The sequence below is a fragment of the Heteronotia binoei genome, chromosome 4, assembly GCF_032191835.1.
Source record: "Heteronotia binoei isolate CCM8104 ecotype False Entrance Well chromosome 4, APGP_CSIRO_Hbin_v1, whole genome shotgun sequence".
Lineage (NCBI taxonomy): Eukaryota > Metazoa > Chordata > Lepidosauria > Squamata > Gekkonidae > Heteronotia > Heteronotia binoei.
In genome coordinates, this window is record NC_083226.1 from 24,108,541 (window position 1) to 24,126,245 (window position 17,705).

The window sequence follows — 17,705 nt, forward strand, 5'->3', positions numbered from 1 at the left end:
AACAACAAAACAGCAAGATGTTTAATAGCAGCTTGTGTGTCCCAAAGCTATTTCTGTATATGGACCTGCCTTGGCAGATGGATCTTTTTCCAGGAGCCGTGGGGCTGTTTCCCAAGTGCTGGCAGAAATAAAGTCAACCTGGGAAAACTCTTTAAAGAGAAATTTCTCACTGATCCAAATACCACTTTGCTCTTCAAAGCTCCAAACAGGTTCTGAATTCAGCTTTGGATCTTTGAAGAGCTTTAAAGAGTATAGCTCGGATACAGCCTGCTGCAAAAGCAGGGTCCTAGATATTCCGGAAATACTCATTAAGTTGCATGCCTATATGCCTGGAGTGTGAATTTTGTCCAGTGTGGAATCCTCTTCTTCAGTGGTTGGGACAGGACATGTCTTTCTGTGGATAGAGAGAAACATCTTTGGATTCATTTATGAATTATTATTAAGGACTTTCTGACATATTACATGTTCCTTGTGGTTGTTCTGTGGATTATTGTCATATATTTATCTGAATGTCTTTATTGGAATGAACTTTGGAATCTTTGTGTTTTATATGTTTACAGTGTGATTGAATCTTCTACTATTAGTTATAGGACTACTTGTCACAGGGCTGTGCCTTTTTTCTCCTTGCTCTTTCTCTGTGATTCTCACTTTCATTGCTACTATCCCACCTGGAGGTTGGCAAACCTAACCGCTCTTTTTAACTGAACATCCAAACTGATGGTCTAGAAAACTCAAACATTTAGGCACTATTCTGTGATATTTTTATTGACCCTAATGAAAAAACTGCTGCATGATTTTTTGGTTTTGGGATGGTTGCTTGAATGGCAGTGTGGAGTAGTGGTTGAAGCAGCATACCAGAACCTGGGTTTGGGTCCTTCCACCATCATGAAGCTCACCAGGTGACCCTGGGCTAGTCATTTTCTCTAAACTACTTCACAGACTTGTGTAGATAAAATGGGGAAGGGAAACTATGTCTACTGAAAGGCAGAATAATTGACTAGAATAGATAGATCTGACTTAACTTGTGAAAACAGAAATCAGTCAGAAGTATTTCTGCAGGATCATTCTATATGACTAAGGAGAATAGTGGGGGTGAGTCATATGTCTAATCCAGTAGTGACAGCATGATGATGTAATGAGGGTGAAATTAGGAGTAAAGTTCAATGGCTGGAAGAAAATCAAGGATTCTTGCATTTTTGGCCACATAATGAAGCCACTGTTCTGCTATTCATTTGGGAATAAATCGCATTGAAGTTAGCAGATAGGATCAGAGCCGGTGTGATGTAATAGTTAAGAGTGTTGGGTTGTGTTTGGAAGACTCAGGTTCAAATCTATCCCATGCCACCAAGGAAGCTTGGTGTGTGGGCCAGTCATTCTGTCTTTCCACCTGACCTGCTTTGCAGGGTTGATGTTCAGGTGAGAACCTAGGAAGGCTGGAATTTTTTTCTAGCAGTTTTTCACCCTGCTTCTTCTCCTAAGATAAACCCAGCACATGATACATGGCTTCTACGGAGTCAGGCCGACAGTCCCTCAAGATGAGCAACACCCACTGTGGGATATAAATATAGACTTACTAGATTTCATTCACAGTCTTTTTTTTTTTAGGTAGGGACAATGGGAATCTCATCATTTACAGTCTTCCTTTCTCACTAGGACTTCAAGGGTTACCAACTTCCAGATAGGGCCTTGAGATTTCCCAGAATTACACTAACAAACTAGAGATGGTTTTCCCCAGGGAAAATGGCTACTTTGTGTGGGTTTGTTTGGTTGTTTTTAAAGTATTTTAAGTTTTTATTGAGAAGTTTTTATTGAAAAACACATAAAATATAGGAAGGTTTCCTATTTTCTCTACGACAAATATAAGTTTGATTGTAGAGTTTTTCCTTGCTACTTTGGAGATTGAACTCTGTGACATTATAACCCTTTCCCTCCCCAAATCCCACCTTTCCCAGACTCCACCCACCCAGGACGGTTTTTTGAGCAGGAACACACAGGAACGCAGTTCCTGCTGGCTTGATGGCAGTGGGTGTGGCCTAATATGCAAATACGTTCCTGCTAGGCTTTTTCTACAAAAAAATGCCACCCCCAAATGGCTAGAATTTTCCCAACCCAGAGTTGGCAACCTAGGAGAGTTCGATAAAAACGATTCAGTCAATCGATAAGCGTCTGGCAATACAAACGATGCAAGCGTCCGGCGCCAGCCGCTGTCGACGTCCCTCCCTAGGCTGATACCTCTACCATAGAGTTCGAAGACAGGCCCGGTCCTAGACCGCCCATTTCAAAGCGTGTCCTCAGCTCTCCGGAAGCCTTGCCCACCTGGGGAGCGCGCACTTCCGGGGCTTGTCCGTGGTTGGCTGGGAGCGGCCTGTGCGGCAACAACAGCGGCGGCATCATGGCTGGCATCAAAGGTAAAGGTAGCACCCCGGCGGTGGCTTGGAGGGGCGGGGAGCGGGAGGCGAAAGCAATGCGGCGGAGGTGCGGGGCTTTTCCCAGAACGGGCCTGGACACCCCCCGCCGACCCTGGCGGTGACGCAGCCCGACGGTCCCGGGGCCCCGCTCGGTTTCTATGGCAACGGCCGCCTGGATGGGTATTACGTTGCTCGGGCAGGGAAACACGGAAGCGGGTGGAGAGTCTCCCCACCCCCCGCACCCCCAAGCTTCTATTGTCTCCTGGATCCCTGGGAGCGATGCTGGCACGGGTATACCCCGGCAAGCAAGTTTAGCTCGTATTTAAAAAAAAACAAAACCAAACAACCGTGTTTCATATCTAGAAGCACTTATTAACTAATTCTGTCACTGGATTTTAAATTTGTACCATTTTGCATTCTAAGCCACTGCTTACCAGCTATTTGTATCTCTGCTCACTGTACCTGATTCCTCGTCTGAAGAAGGGTGCATGCACACACGAAAGCTTACATTCTGAATAAAACTTTGTCGGTCTTAAAGGCGCGACTGGACTCCTAGTTTGTTCTGCTTGTTAACTAAGAGAGCTAACATCTCAGTGCGCAGCTACTTTATACCTCTGAGTCCAGTATTCAACGTTTATTAATGCCTACTGGCTAGGATAGGCGAATAGAACCTCAGTGCACAATGGCAGTATACCTTTGGGTGCAAGACTGAAGGGCTTGGTGACTTCTGTGACTAGCCTAAGAGCAGAGGTGGCCAAACTTGCTTAACATAAGAGCCACATAGAATAAATGTCAGACGTTTGAGAGCTGCAGGAAGGACGGAAGAATAGGTTGAAGAGGGAGGGAGAGGTGGAAAAAAAACACAACAACTTTAAATGCATTCTCCAAGCCGAGTGGTGGGGGCTTCAAGAGCCACTCAGTCTATGTCAAAGAGTCGCATGTGGGTCCCGAGCCACAGTTTGGTCACCCCTGCCTAAGAGTATCTTTTGGCTGGCTGCTAGCTTCCCCCCCCCCCCCTTCTTCCTTTTGAAAAGATGTAGAAGAGGAATTACATCCTGCACTAAGTGGACTTTTGGGCTATAATCATGTGCAGATATTTCTCTTGAAATGAGTCCTGTTGAACTGGGGGTGAGGGAGTTGCCTGCTGCTGCCTTAGAACTGTTAATGTGGCTTCAGTTTTCATGGGCAAGATCCCTTTTGATGTCTGTGAAGTCGTGTGATAGGATGGATGTTCCTGTAACTCGCCATAATGTTATTTGATGTTTTGCTAAAGTAGCGCAGCTGCCCTACTGGAAATCATTACTTTTGAGCTTTTACTTCCGAAGAAATGTGTCTGAAGCCTAGCAGCGCATCTGATCTGTGGGTTTGTTCTCAGCCTGTGCAGTTAGTCACCTGTTGCTGAACCTTGCCCAGAAAATAAACTAAGCCTCTGAGATAGCTGTGTATGCCTTTAAAACATTTTCATCTTTGCCATCTGGAAGTAACTCGCAACGTTAATCACATAATTAAAAACAGCCACAATCTGTGCGTGCCTTCTTTTTTCTCTCTCTGTGACATATTTGTGATAAATAGGCAGGGCTTTTTGGCTCAGTATAAGTGGAATGCCTTTATGAGAACTGCTGGGGATGTGCCATGACTGTAAGATACCGCAGGAATTGTCCAGTGTTATGTTTCACGCCTGGAGTTCTTATCTCATGATAGGGTCAAGTGAAATCCCTGGTCACTTAAATCAAATGAAACCCTAGAGGTCTAGATTCTCCTGTGGTTATTTATCAGGTGTGCAGGGATTGATTTTAAATCAAGATTATTAGGAAAGGGTGAGTTTAAGCCTGGGGTGTCGAACTCATTTGTTATGAGGGCCAGATCTGACATAAATGAGACCTTGTCGGGCCAGGCCATGTCTGTACCTATTTAAGATTAGGTAGCAAAGATATAAACATTATAAGGACACAGACAAACAAAATTTATTTTTATAAAAAACTTAAAATATGCTTAAAACGTTAGCATTCATTGGTCTTAAAGGTGCTTTCTTTGTATCTCTCCCATGGGATCCAGGGAACTGGGTGAAGGAAGCTCTGGCTCTTTCCTTCCTTCCCCGGGGGACCAGAAGGGAGAGAGCCTCCAGCCAATAGAAAGAAAAGAGGCTTGGCTCTGTACAACTGAGAGAGCCTGCCAAAGCAAGTTCTGCCTTCCCCCCTTTCTCCCTAAGGGAGGAGCCTCAGCCAGTGGAGAAAACAGAGGCTTTGCTCTTTAGCTCCTGTGTGACTGAACAAGCCTGGCAAAGCAAGCTGTGATGCAGAAGGAAGCAAGAGAGAGGGAGAAGGAAGCCGATGAAAGCCAGTTGCTTGGGGACCTGATAGGAGCCCTCTAAGGACCTGATTCATCCCTCAGGCCACATGTTTGACACCCCTGGTTTAAACCCTTCACATTCCTTCCCCAACTTAAAACAGACACAGTCATTTGCACCTTTAAGGGAACATATTACTTCTCTCAGCAGAACAAATAGCTCTGGGCCCTGCTTGCAGGGAAGGGTGGCCTAGCAAATTGAAAGTAATAAAATAAACCCCTCTCTCCAACATATGGGAAGCAATATCCGTTATTTACTTCTAGCTGTTAATAATTTTAATTAAGATGGCTTTACCCGGTTGTTGTAAAGATAATGTATGCGGGACACTTTGAACGCTCTGACTTATGACAGAAACACTACTAACGGGTTCTGGATTCAAAAGCTTTTTTCCGACCTAATAATTGTTGCAATGTCAGCTGGGAAATTATCAGCACCATGTTTTATAAGTAATAGCCAGAGGCTGACTGCAATGCACATCAGAGAATCTCTGTAAAGAGGGCAGTTATAATGGTTCTGAAAATTGTGGATTAACACATAGTTACAGGATTAACGCATAGCAAACCCCCCACAGGTTTGCAGAAAAATCCATCAGCATTGTGGTAGTGGGTGCCAGTTACCAACACCAGAAGGAGAAACAGATGGAGGTAGAGGAGGGGAAAGGAGGGGAAGATGAAGGCAGCACAGAAAGAGGCTCTGTAGGGACCAGGAGAGGATTTCTCTCTCCCCACAAGTTTCCACTTATTTATTTACTTTCCATTTATATCCTGCCCATTCCAAACGGACTCAGGGCGGCTACTTAATATGGGATATTTAAATTATGTATGGAATATTTAAATTGTATGTACTTAATATGAAATATTTAAATTGTATAAATAGCATGCTTTTCCGTCTCATATAATGCTGTACCTCTAGAATCAATACAATGAAAAGGTGTCAGTTTATGCCTAATTCATATGTTATTTGGAGGGGGAGCATGTCCCTCTACTTGCCCTTTCCCTGCATCCCGCTGAAGTTGCAATACTTAAAGCAGCATTCAGTGTCTTATACCTTTAGCATTCACCCTCCTCATTTGGAAAGTTGGAAGGAGAGAACAGAATCTTTTTCTTGGTCTGACCTATAACTCTTGGCAGTAGATGGAGAAAATGGTCAAAATACTTTGGCGGGTTGATACATTTCTGTGTTTCTCCTTCACAGCTCTGATTAGCCTGTCCTTCGGGGGAGCAATTGGGCTCATGTTCCTGATGCTCGGTTGTGCCCTTCCACAGTACAAGTAATGTATACTTTTCACACACTGTTTTTGTTCATTCTCTCGCTCTTGTCTATTTGTCATAGCAACAGACCACCAATACTTCTTTTATCTCTGTCCTTCATTCCTCATACTCTTGGGGCTAAGCAATTTGGTGACCTATGATACAGTGTGAATTTGTCATAGTTCTGAAAAGGTGGAAGGAACTCTAGAGAAATCAGAGCAAGCAATGAAAGGTGTTTTGTTTTATGTAGCTGCCCTGAGAAATGAGCAAACTGTTAAGTAATCAGCTCTGTAGCAAAAAAGAAATAAGATGGTAAAACAGTAGCAACAAGAAATTGGTAAGAAACCAACCAGCACCGCAGATAGTCTCAGATTTAAAAGGTCCCTGCTCCCCTTCTGAGAATCAGACAAGAGCAAGCTTAGGGATTCAGTAGTGCAACAGGGAAAACCCAACCTGACCTCAGGAACCCACATGCAATTTAGAACAGGGCTCTAGGAAGTTGTTGATGCTGAATCCCGATGGGTTAAGTAATTGAGGGGAAATGGCCTAGCTCTTTTTATCTGCTGTTCCTTGTCCCTGTCCTCCATAGCTGTTCCTCACTATTCTACAGTCCCTTTTTTTTCCTTGCAAATTTTTTTTTTTTGCATACTCGGCTGAGCATTGAGCAGTGCTTAGACATGTGCTCAGGTCTTCTTTCTCCCTCGTTCTTTGATGCTCTGACAGAGGAGATCAAATGGGTCACATGCTGTTCAGCTGAGCTTTGTTTTGCACGGGGAACTGCTCAGGCAAGTCCCCATGAGGCTTCTGGCCTTCTTTCCTCTGTGGTGCAAAACGGAAGCCATGCCCATGAGATCTGGAGAGGGAGGAAGACACCAGCCATGCTTGAATTCAGCTGAGAATAGTTCCTAATCAGCTCAAAGCTGACATGGTTATTGATTGTACTCTGCTGTTATGAAGATGGTCTCAAATCATTACAGATTGATGTTAGATAGACTCTAAAAGACATGGAGTTTACAGTTTGCTGAGTGTGCGCTTCTGTGGAGCCCTAACATAGTACGGTGCGACAGGGCTGTAGTTGGTTCTACTGTATAGTTTGAATTGGCTCAGATACAAGGTCTCATTGCTGTTTGGACCTGTTGTTTTCAGCAGAAAAAACACATTCTAAATCCAGATAGAAGAGTGTTTGAGTCCAGTGGCACCTTTATTCACGGTATAACTTTTGTGTGCATGCACACTTCTTCTGTGTCTGAAGAAATGTGCATGCATGCAAAAGCTTAATAAAACTTTGTTGGTCTTAAAGATGCCACTACTGGACTCAAGCGTTGTGCTGCTGCTTCAGACCAACATGGCTACCCACCTGAATAAATCCAAATAGGTTTGTTATGGTTCATAGTGGGAATGCTTTCAGTGACTGGAGTATCCCAAAAAATGAGCAACAAATCAACTAGTCTGAGAGAAACTGAGAGAAAGTTGTTCTCCATAAGGTGATAATAGCACTTGTTCGCAGAGTAAGCTGTTTCTAGAGCTAACATTTAAGAGCCCTGTGGCACAGAGTGTTAAAGCTGCATTACTGCAGTCCTAAGCTTGCTCATGACCTGAGTTCGATCCCCGGTGAAAGCTGGGTTTTCAGGTAGCCGGCTTGAGGTTGACTCAGCCTTCCATCCTTCCGAGGTCAGTAAAATGAGCACTCAGCTTGCTGGGGGGAAAGTGTAGATGACTGGAGAAGGCAATGGCAAACCACCCCGTAAAAAGTCTGCCATGAAAACATTGTGAAAGCAACATCATCGCAGAGTCGGAAACAACTGGTGCTTGCACAGGGGACCTTTCCTTTCAGAGCTAACATTCAGCTGAAGACACCAAACTCCCAGCCTAGAAAGTGCCCTCACTTTTTCACCAGGGCTGGTAATAGGATACATGACTGAATGTCCAGCCTTAACCATTCAGTCCTGCTGTGCTTGCCAAAAGCACAAGCACCCCCACTGCCCCAAAGAGCCACCAGATCTCTCTTCTTATTCCTCTGGCTTGAGCAATCCTTGTAGTTCTAACTCCCCATAGTCTTAAGCTTGTTCATCATAGGTTGGCCCATTCATCTTGATAAAAGTTCATGCCTTCTCCTACCCACCCTGGTAAAGCCCAGGGGTGACTTGTCCTGTCTTGGATATGGTTGGTTACATAGATCTGAGCTCCTCTTCTTTTGCCACCTCCCACAGAAGGCAAAGACAGTGGGGTTCCATTTCAAGACAGACTCTGAACTTGTCTGTCTTGGAGTATCAGCAGTTGCCTTAAAGATGCCTATTTCAGCATTGGCATCAGTTCAGATGACTAGTTAGGAAACAAAAGTCTTGCAGTTTAAACAGTAGTGAAAGTGCAGCCTCAAAACATTGAATGAATGTGGTCTCTTAAGGGTAAAGGTACTTCTTATCTCAAGCAAATGCAAGAAGAGAATCTGCACAACAACTGACTGTTTGCATTTTCCCTTTGCTTCTAGCACATACTGGCCCCTGTTTGTTTTGTTCTTCTACATCCTCTCTCCAATTCCTTACTGCATAGCAAGAAGAGTTGTTGAAGACACAGATGCCACAAGCAACGCCTGCAAGGAACTCGCCATATTTCTGACGACAGGCATTGTTGTCTCAGCATTTGGACTTCCAATTGTGTTTGCCAGAGCAGTCCTGGTTAGTATTTCCTCCTTTTGAGTGTGTCTAGCAGTGATGGTTTTTAAAATGACCATTGTAACACAAATAAAAGCTGTGAATTTACTTAAAGCCGGGGGGGGGGCAGAATTTTTTGCCACCTTGAGTGATGGGAAGGGCAAACTCCCGTGAACTGAAACTGCACTCCAGAACGTCTTAGGTTGTTGCAGAGCCTTCTGAAGCGGTCTCTCCGTTCTCATGGGGTGGGGGACGAGCAGTGCTGAAGTCAGCAGGGAATTCTGACATGAGTGCTTCTTCCACCTTGGCTGGCTCTCTGTGTTTGCTGAACCTGTGAGAACTTGCAGAGGAAGATCACCAAGAAATATCAACCTTCTGGAGATCCCTGGCCCCAAAAGTATCAGGCTTCTTGGCCCTGGCTCCAGCCTGGTGGAATGTTCTGCCGAGTGAGACCCAGGCTCTGTGAGACTTAGTACAGCTCTGCAGGGCCTGCTAGGTTTATGGCTGAGGCAGCAATGGTTCCATCTGAGATTGGCTTCTCTCTCCCCCACCCCCAGGTTGGTACTGTTGCTGCTCCATGTGTTTTACTCCCTGTTTTGGATAAGGGGCACTAGGGCGGGACCTTTTTAGGCATCATTTGTATTAGCTGTATTAGTATTAATATTACTGTAAACCAAGGCTTTCTTGGAGCCAGGAATGCAGTTCTGGCTGACTTCAGGGGGTGTGGCCTAATATGCAAATAAGTTCCTGCTGGATTTAAAAAAAAACAACACAAAAAGCCCTGTGTGAAACAGCAGTGACATTGGGGTGTGTGGCCTGATATGCAAATGAATCCCTGCTGTAAACATTGTTTTAATTTATAATTTTGTTTTACAAATACTGTTGTTACCCAACCTAGCCCTGTTTTACAGGGGAGGGCAGGTTGTCAATCTAATAAATAAGGAAATTAAAAAGGTAGTCTCCGAGTAGACTCCACCAGCCCGCTCTCGCCCCTCCTCATGGCCATTTCCGTGATGGAACAACTACAAAAACTCCACCACATGTTGTGCTTCTTCAGATTGTTTTTAGGTTTTAGTACCCTCTCCTGAGCGTTGGAAATCAGGTTCAGAGAGGGAACAAAATTGCACATCCATTTCTCTGCAGTCTTGTTGATGGTGAAAAGTGCCGTCAAGTCATAGCCAACTTAACGGGGCTCCCATAGGGTTTTCAAGGCAAGAGATGAACAGAGGTGGTTTGCCATTGCTTTCCTCCACATCTCGACGCTGGAATTCCTTAGTAGTTTCTCACCCATCCTTTGTGGCCTCCCAGGGCCAACTCTACTTAGTTTCCAAAATCTGATGAGATCTGGGCATAGCTTGGGCCGCTGAGGTCAGGTTAATGTTGCGTTAGGCTGCCCATAGTGATGGCTGAGATTTCAGAAGATGTCCTCATGAGATCTTTGCTGGCAAGAAATCCCCTGGTTCCCTTCTGATCATAGTTTTGAATTTTTCTAACCAGTCCATTTGTTAAAACAACATTTGGTGTGTGTTTTTTTAAAATGCAAAACCTGTCCCCTCCCGCATCCTGGAGATCTTGGACAGCTTCAACTCCACCTCTCATGCTGCATACTGTGTTTGAGGCAGCCATAACCGCCAGCTGGGTTAATTAACAACAAAGGTTATCGTCAGTCTCTCTTCCACCAGCCATATACCTTGTCCTATGCTTTCTGACTGCACCAGAACTTGGCCATTTTGGAGAGGTTTTGTACCTGTTTCAATCAGGGCTTTTTTGTAGCAGGAACTTCTTTGCATATTAGGCCACACCCCCTGATGTAGCCATTCCTCCAAGAGCTTACAGGGCTCTTAGTACAGAGCCTACTGTAAGCTCCAGGAGGATTGGCTACATCAGGAATGTGTGGCCTGATACGCAAAGGAGTTCCTGCTACAAAAGAAAAAAAGGTTCTGGTTTCAATGTAGGCCAGATGGCCCTGCCAGTTGGAAATGGCTCACTTATTCATGGGTAGCTGAAGATACAGTGCATCACTGGCTCAGCCCAAGAGGATGGTCTGAAAGCAACATAGTGCCATTTGACTCTTGAAACTAATAAAATCAGGCCCCGAGCAGAACATGAATGGGAGACTTACCAGGGAGCCATCTGCAAACCCATTTTGAGCCACTTGATGGAAGAGCGGGGTTGTAAACATAGCAGGCAGGAAATATAAATTTTTAAAAATAGCAGGGGACGTGATGAGTGAACAGATTTGCATCTTCCTTCTGTAGGCATAACTTGCATGTGTCTGTTTTTATTTCCCCTCCTCTCCCTAGATCCAGTGGGGCGCCTGTGCGCTCGTCCTCACAGGAAACACAGTCATATTTGCCACCATCCTAGGGTTTTTCTTGGTTTTCGGCAGCAACGACGACTTCAGCTGGCAACAATGGTGAAAAACGCTACAGAGAACTATCAGGCATCGTGCGTCATTCAGTGGCCATCCATCCACAAGAGAGAACGGGCAATAAAGCGAATGTACTGTTTCCACAGATAGACCCTAGGTGTAGGACGTTCTGTCGTCACTTTCCCCCTCCTTTCACATACAGTTTTAACCTTTCCTTTGTCTTCAGACGTCTTTAATAGCTGATGCTGTTTTGTTTTAATGTGGGCGCCAGAATACTCAAATGTGATATTTAAACGTATATGTTGGAGGTTTTTTAAAAATCATAATGTGTTTAAAGATGCCATTCTTCTGTTTTTGTTTTTTACCTTGGACGGTTTTTAAAGCCGTAAGGTACAATCGTATAACCAAACTGACAAGTTGAGAGCGAAGCCCTGTCAAAGGGAAGCACTTTTTAACCACCCAACCCTAGGCGTGTTTATTTGCAATAAAGTCCTACTGACTTCATTGAGGCATAACTCCTAAGAAAACATGCATAAGATTGTACCTTAAGCCTCCCCCTAAGATCAATAGGCTTAAACATGTGCTTAACACTCCCTTCCGCCTTTTGAGCCCCAGAGATCTTAGAATGTGTTGCCTTGGCTCAGTTGTGCCATGAATTAGCAAATGTTTGCATGCCTGGAGAATTTTGGGGAGCGATGTGTGAAGGGTGGAAAAGGCCTGAAGGGCAGATGAGAAGGACTCAGTGAGTTGCTTGTTCCTATATAGAGTGTGTGTGGGGGGGGTGGGGAGATCATGCCATTAGTACAGGGCAGAACAGCTTTTGACAGTAAAGGGGTTTCTACATCTTAATTATTTTGGGAGTTTGTGCTCATCGTACAAACATTTTATTTGCAGATGCTGTAAATGGCAGGAGGCACCTCTCAGCAGGGGAATCTGACATTTAAAATATAATTTAAAAAAATTGTTTTTGGAATCTTTCTATTTATAAATATTGTATGCTTTTGACATTCTGCATCAGCTCTTTCAGTTGTACCAAAGGGGGAAATGAACGGCACATCCACGGAACTACTGACTTAATGGGCACAAGCCAGCCAGAAGTTCCCCCCCGCAGGATCCCCCTTCAAAATGCATTTGCCCGCCTTGCGTTATTTTCTAAGGGGTGTTTTGCGGCATAACTTCCCGGCGGATTGCGCCCCCTGCATTTGCAGCCTATAACAGGAGGATTTCTGCTTCCCTTTTTGTAATTTATTTTATACACAGTATCAGAAGGCTTTTGAACTGGAGATTGAAACTTTTGCTGTAGGTAATGACTTACCAGAGAAGAGTGATTGCTGTATTAAAAAATCGTCAAAGTTTGGCTCGTCCAGCAAATCTTTGACAGAAGGGTTTTTTAAAAAAAAAAAATAATTGTCAATGTTTCAATTTATGCATTAATGTATTAAATGTTAGATCAGATCTGTAGTTCTGTTAGAGTACACCACTTGTAATTTTTCACTATATAATATTCATTGCATACCTCTTAAATTGTCTTTTCTGTTAACCATAAATGACCACATTTCTTAGTTGCCATTCTCTCAGAGTGATAACTTCATTGCTGGCTCCTCTGTTGAATGTTTAGATGCCTGTCTCTGCTAACCCTGCGCATATATCCCGATGAGTCCAATTAGATTGCTAGATCCAGTTCCTAAGCATGTGCCCTTCTTTTTTGAATTGTCAGCCTGGGACACGGTCCACAATGGATCCATGCCACAGTATAGCTCATTCAATCTTCTTGCTCTCCTGGGGCTAAGCTGCAAACGTACCTGCACCACCGGTACGCACTGGATCCTATTCAGTGAAAGTAGGAGCAAACTTTTCTGACCTCCCTCTTCCTGCTATGCTCCCTTGAAATAACGCCCCCCAGGAGTTTTCAGGGCCAGCACAGGAGGCAAATGATGGTCTGTAGTGAGAGCTCATGATGCTCCCCTCTCTCTGCCAGCGGAAGTGCCTTCTGCTAGTGGGGAATCATAGTTGGGTTCGAAGTCATTTACTTGCATAGTTCCTGCACAACTCTGTAGTCCCCCTTCACCTTGCTGGGGCCCTTGACAGGACCTTGGGGAGATAAAGGGCAGCCAGATAAGTATAAGTGAGCCCTGCTTTGGCCTCCGGTTGCAAGTAATGCTTAGTGTGCTTTTGTCTTTATTTTTTGTCTACTCAGATTGTCTTTAATTTTTGTCTTAGTGTGCTGGAAGGGCATGGCTGTGAGAGGAGCACGAGGGTTGCATTGAGCCCATATATTGATCCGTCTGTCACCGATCCAGCTGCAGGTGGAGGTTGGCTCATGACCCTTGCAAGCCTCGGAAATCGCAGTCTCTTAAGAACTTCATTGGTGCCTAAACATCACTGTGTTTCTGTGCATATTTTTTTTAAAAAAAAAACACATAGTAATGTCATACGCAAAGCCGCCTTTGAAGTCAGATGATCATGACAGTGGCATCCGTATTGTATCTTCAGAACAGGAGAAGAAGATGGACATTCATTCATTCATGGACCTTTCTTGGCATATCAGCAGTTCCAGAAGATGGACATAGTGTGGGTTGGTTTTGAAGAGACTGATTCCAAACGGAGCTGAGGCTGAGAGCTAAAGAGCTACTTCTGGGATGCCCAAGAGGATTTTTTTTTGTCCCTCCCTTCTTTAAACAGCACATACCCCGTTCTACCCCTGTGCTCTCTCTTCAGCAGCTTTCGAAGTCCTCTCAGCTTACGTTGCAAATTTGTCATCCAGCCAGGGAAGAAACGCAGCTGGTATTTAAGAGCCATAGGTCCAAAGCCCCCTTAGAGGCACAGAACTAGCTCCACAATTGTCTGGATCTGGTCCACGTTTTTCAGTATGGGAATCCTTTAAGTACTTAATATTTTTTTTCCCAGTCTACAGGATTTGGAAGCCCAGTTCTTAGTGTGTGATGCTGTTGTGCTTTCAGATCCACAAAGCTCCTTTTGGCAATTCTAGGCACCAAAGGTGGCGCGTTCTTTGTCATTATACGGATATATGTGACCTCGTTTTGTGACCCTTCCAATCATGTCCAATAGCAAATGGCTTCTCTCTCACATACTGCTCAGTTAAGCACCTACTTTTGTATTTAAAAATATAGTGTATTTTCTGTGTGTGAATTGTGTGGGCAGCGTTGCGGTGACCGCAGGCTCATTTTTAGGCACAGCACTGTCTGTGGTTTTCAGGTTAGACATTTGAGAGGTGTGTTCCCTTCCCCTCATGTAATATGCACTGAACAGCATTGCCATCCTTCTACCAAGAGAACTTTTGATGAGAAAAATAAAAAATTTAAATACCACCTTGCTTGGGCTGTTTAATGAGCATCGTCTGTTACTAACAAGTGCTCTAAACGAGGATCTTCTCAGCAAGAGGTACGTGGTCTGGTTCTTAAGACTGGCTATAACGGGTATAGATGAGGCGACACAGACGAAGTTTTTGCACCCAGCTATTCCAAAATAGGTTTCTTTGATCTGTATAAATGCAAATTTGCATACTTTTGTATGGAGGTGCATTTTTTACTGTTGCAATTTGTTTCTGCTTTTGATATCCACAAAGAGCACTAAAGAGCTTTTCAGGGAAGCATGGGCTCCTGTTGATGCCAGGTGGTGACTTTTAGGGAGGGAATACCCAAAAGTTGGCAGGCTGAGGGCTGCTGCCAGTGCAGAGAGAGAGATCAGATACCAACTTCTGGGTGAGGTTTGCAGACCTCCCAGTAGGGTAACTTGACATGAACTTGCAGCCAGCTGATGTGGGGATGGGTACTTATTACAGTGGAGAGCATCACTTCCAGTGCAACAGTGTTATCTCTAGTGCATCCCATAGAGTTTCTGGGCAAGTGCTAGGGCAGGCGCGTCAAACATGCAGTCCAGGGGTCGAATCAGGTCCTCGGAGAGCTCCTATCAGGCCCCCAAGCAACTGGCCGTCGTCTACTTCCTTCTCCCTCTCTCGCTTCCTTCATAACAGCTTGCTTTGTAAAGCTTGCTCAATAGCACAGGAGCTACAGAGCAAAGTTTCTATTTTCTCCATTGGCTGAGGCTCCATCCTGGGGGGAAGAAGGCGGGAAGGAGTGTTTGTTTTGCCAGGCTCTCTCAATTGCATGGCAGAGCTACTAAGCCAAGCCTCTTCCTTCTATTGGCTGAGGCTCCTCCCCCTCCTGGCCCCCTGGGGAAGGAAGGAAAGAGCCAGAGCTGCTTTTGTCCAGTTCTCTGGATCCCATGGGAGAGATACAAAGAAAGCTCATTTAAGACCAACAAGTGTTAATGTTTTAAGCATGTTTTATTTTATCTTTTTTTTTTAAATCTTTAACTGTGTCTGTGTCCTTTATAAAGTTTATATTTCTGCTACCTAATCTTAAACAGGTACACACATGGTGCGGTCCGACATGGCTCAGCCCAACAAGGTCTCATATCAGATCCGTCCCTCATAACAAATGAGTTCGATACCCGAGCTAGGGGGTTGTGCTGGAAGTGATGTGATCATGTGGTGATGAAGATCCCCCCCTCCATTTTGCCTCCCTCACACAACTACAACTAATCTACGATGACAGGAATCAGTTCCCTCAGAGAAAATTGCTGGACTCCATGATAATTCACCCTGCTGAGGTCCCTCCCTAGATTCCACCCTCAAATGTCTAGGAATTTCCCAACCCAGAATTGACATCCCCACCTAGTAGATGGTTTAAACAAAACACATCAAAATCGCCACACGATCAAGGGCAAAGTGGTCAGCTATATCAGAGGCCACTGAAAGATTTAAGAATATCGGCAGCAATTGACCCCTGTCCAACAAAGATTGTCTACCAGTGGAACCAAAGCAGTTGGGTCAAACCCAGGTCTGAAGTCTGACTGAAATGGGTCAAGGGCAGATGTCACCCATGAAATCCTGAGGCTGTTCCACCATCGTACTCTCACATCTTCCCTCAAAAAGGCAAGCTGGAGACTAATAATGGCAGTGATTTCCAAACACTATCTTCAAAACTCTTCACTTTTCTCACGTCATTTTACCAAGGAGCCTATGCTGTGCCATGAATTCTGGAAGATATTTCCCTCTGTATTGTTTGTTACAGCAACAACTTTAGGTACAAAAAACTGCTCTCAATAGCCAGGCATAGACTATTTTTGGCTGTGAGAAAAGGAAGCATAAACCATTTTGAGCAGAGACTAGCCTTTACCAAGGCTGGAGATGATGAATCTCTCCTACCCCAAGTTCTGAAAATGAATAGAAAAGGGATGTTGGCCTACATGTGTATCTTGTCACGTGTTTTCTCTGATCAACAAATCAGGTAAGGTTTTGTACTATTTCCATAATCTGTTAACCAAAGGCAATAGTAGAAAATAATTCTATTTAATTGCAAGCAGTGGGTGGGTCACACTTTCAGTCTTGGGATGTCTGAATAGCTATACGGGCTGAGAACATTACTGATCCATGTTACACTTGTGGGGGGGGAAGGATGCGGATGCATTCACACTACACTAAATAATGCATTTTGCAATTGGATTTTTTGCTGCTCTTGCACAGTAAATATCTAGCTGCAAAACACATTATTTAGGATAGTGTGAACACACCCTACATCTCTGGCATCCCATCCTGAGTTGGAGTAAGGCAATCTAGGAAGAGCGGGTGCTTTGCCCTGACAATCATTTTGTGCATGGGATCTGGGGTGGGAGGGTCACATGGATATCCTTTTTTATCCTCTAACGGCAGTTTTGGATTTGAACCGTGGAGTTTTGCTGGCAATCCGGCAGGCTGTTGAGCTGTACGTGTGAATCCACAAATGCATATGCATAACCAATTACACCGATGGGGCTCTGTGACTGCAAAGTACTGTTGAACCCAATGCCCTTTCCTAGAATGCTGGAGGGTGGGGGGCTGTGGACAATAAGTGAATTCCTAGTCAGTTGGAAATAGCTAATGGACCCTCATAGTTATTGTGATTCTTTTTAGTATCTCCCATAACTCCCTTCAAACCCCATTCAAAGCTCTTGGGAAATGGGCAAATGTTTTTATTGATTTTTTTAAAATACAGCCTTTTATGTGCTCTATAGGGCTGGCCAATGGCAGCTCTCCAGATGTTTTTTTTGCCTACAACTCCCATCAGCCCCAACCATTGGCCATGCTGGCTGGGGCTGATGGGAGTTGTAGGCAAAAAACATCTGGAGAGCTACCGTTGGCCACCCCTGCTCTATATAATTAATTGTTAGTATTAAAACATTACAGTTGTTAGCCCAAGAGGTGGAACTTGTAGACAGAAAAGAGAAATAAAATGTTTCCTTTCCTGGTTGTTTCTTGAGGACAATATATCCCTCTTAGAAAATTGTACTAGGGGACCTCCACTGTGGAGCAGTTCTAGCATAGGAAGTGGACTTTGGACCAGGAAACAGCATCCATCCTCTCAAATGGGGAGACTCCCCCAGTTCCCCTGAATGTTGGAGTGTATGATTTATTGTGGGCCAACCCCTATTTTGGGGTTCTGAGCTTTTACATTGTCTTCAATATTTGTGGATAGATCCAGGTGCTTCGATTTACGAATAAGTCACAAATAAAGAACTGGGAACCAACTTCAGCCTCCTTCTAAAATAATGTCTTGAAATCATGGTTTCTCCTCCACCTGTCCTTTTTCTTTTGTAACATCCAGACTGAGGAAGAGC

At 44.4% G+C, this 17,705-nt stretch overlaps 1 protein-coding gene across 1 annotated transcript; it reads left to right on the forward strand.

The window, feature by feature from the left end:
* Positions 1-2,272: 2,272 nt before the first annotated feature.
* On the forward strand, positions 2,273-12,591 carry LEPROTL1 (leptin receptor overlapping transcript like 1). Its single transcript, XM_060236936.1, has 4 exons — positions 2,273-2,408; positions 5,950-6,025; positions 8,494-8,680; positions 10,960-12,591. The coding sequence occupies exons 1-4, from the start codon at positions 2,393-2,395 to the stop codon at positions 11,074-11,076; spliced, it is 396 nt and encodes a 131-aa protein (XP_060092919.1). The 5' UTR covers positions 2,273-2,392; the 3' UTR covers positions 11,077-12,591.
* Positions 12,592-17,705: the final 5,114 nt, after the last annotated feature.

Bases quoted from the DNA above. Each gene is read 5' to 3' on its own strand.
- LEPROTL1 (XM_060236936.1), top strand. The intron at 6,026-8,493 runs GTAATGTATACT...CTTTGCTTCTAG, and splicing joins TGTGCCCTTCCACAGTACAA to CACATACTGGCCCCTGTTTG. The intron at 8,681-10,959 runs GTTAGTATTTCC...TCCTCTCCCTAG, and splicing joins TGTTTGCCAGAGCAGTCCTG to ATCCAGTGGGGCGCCTGTGC.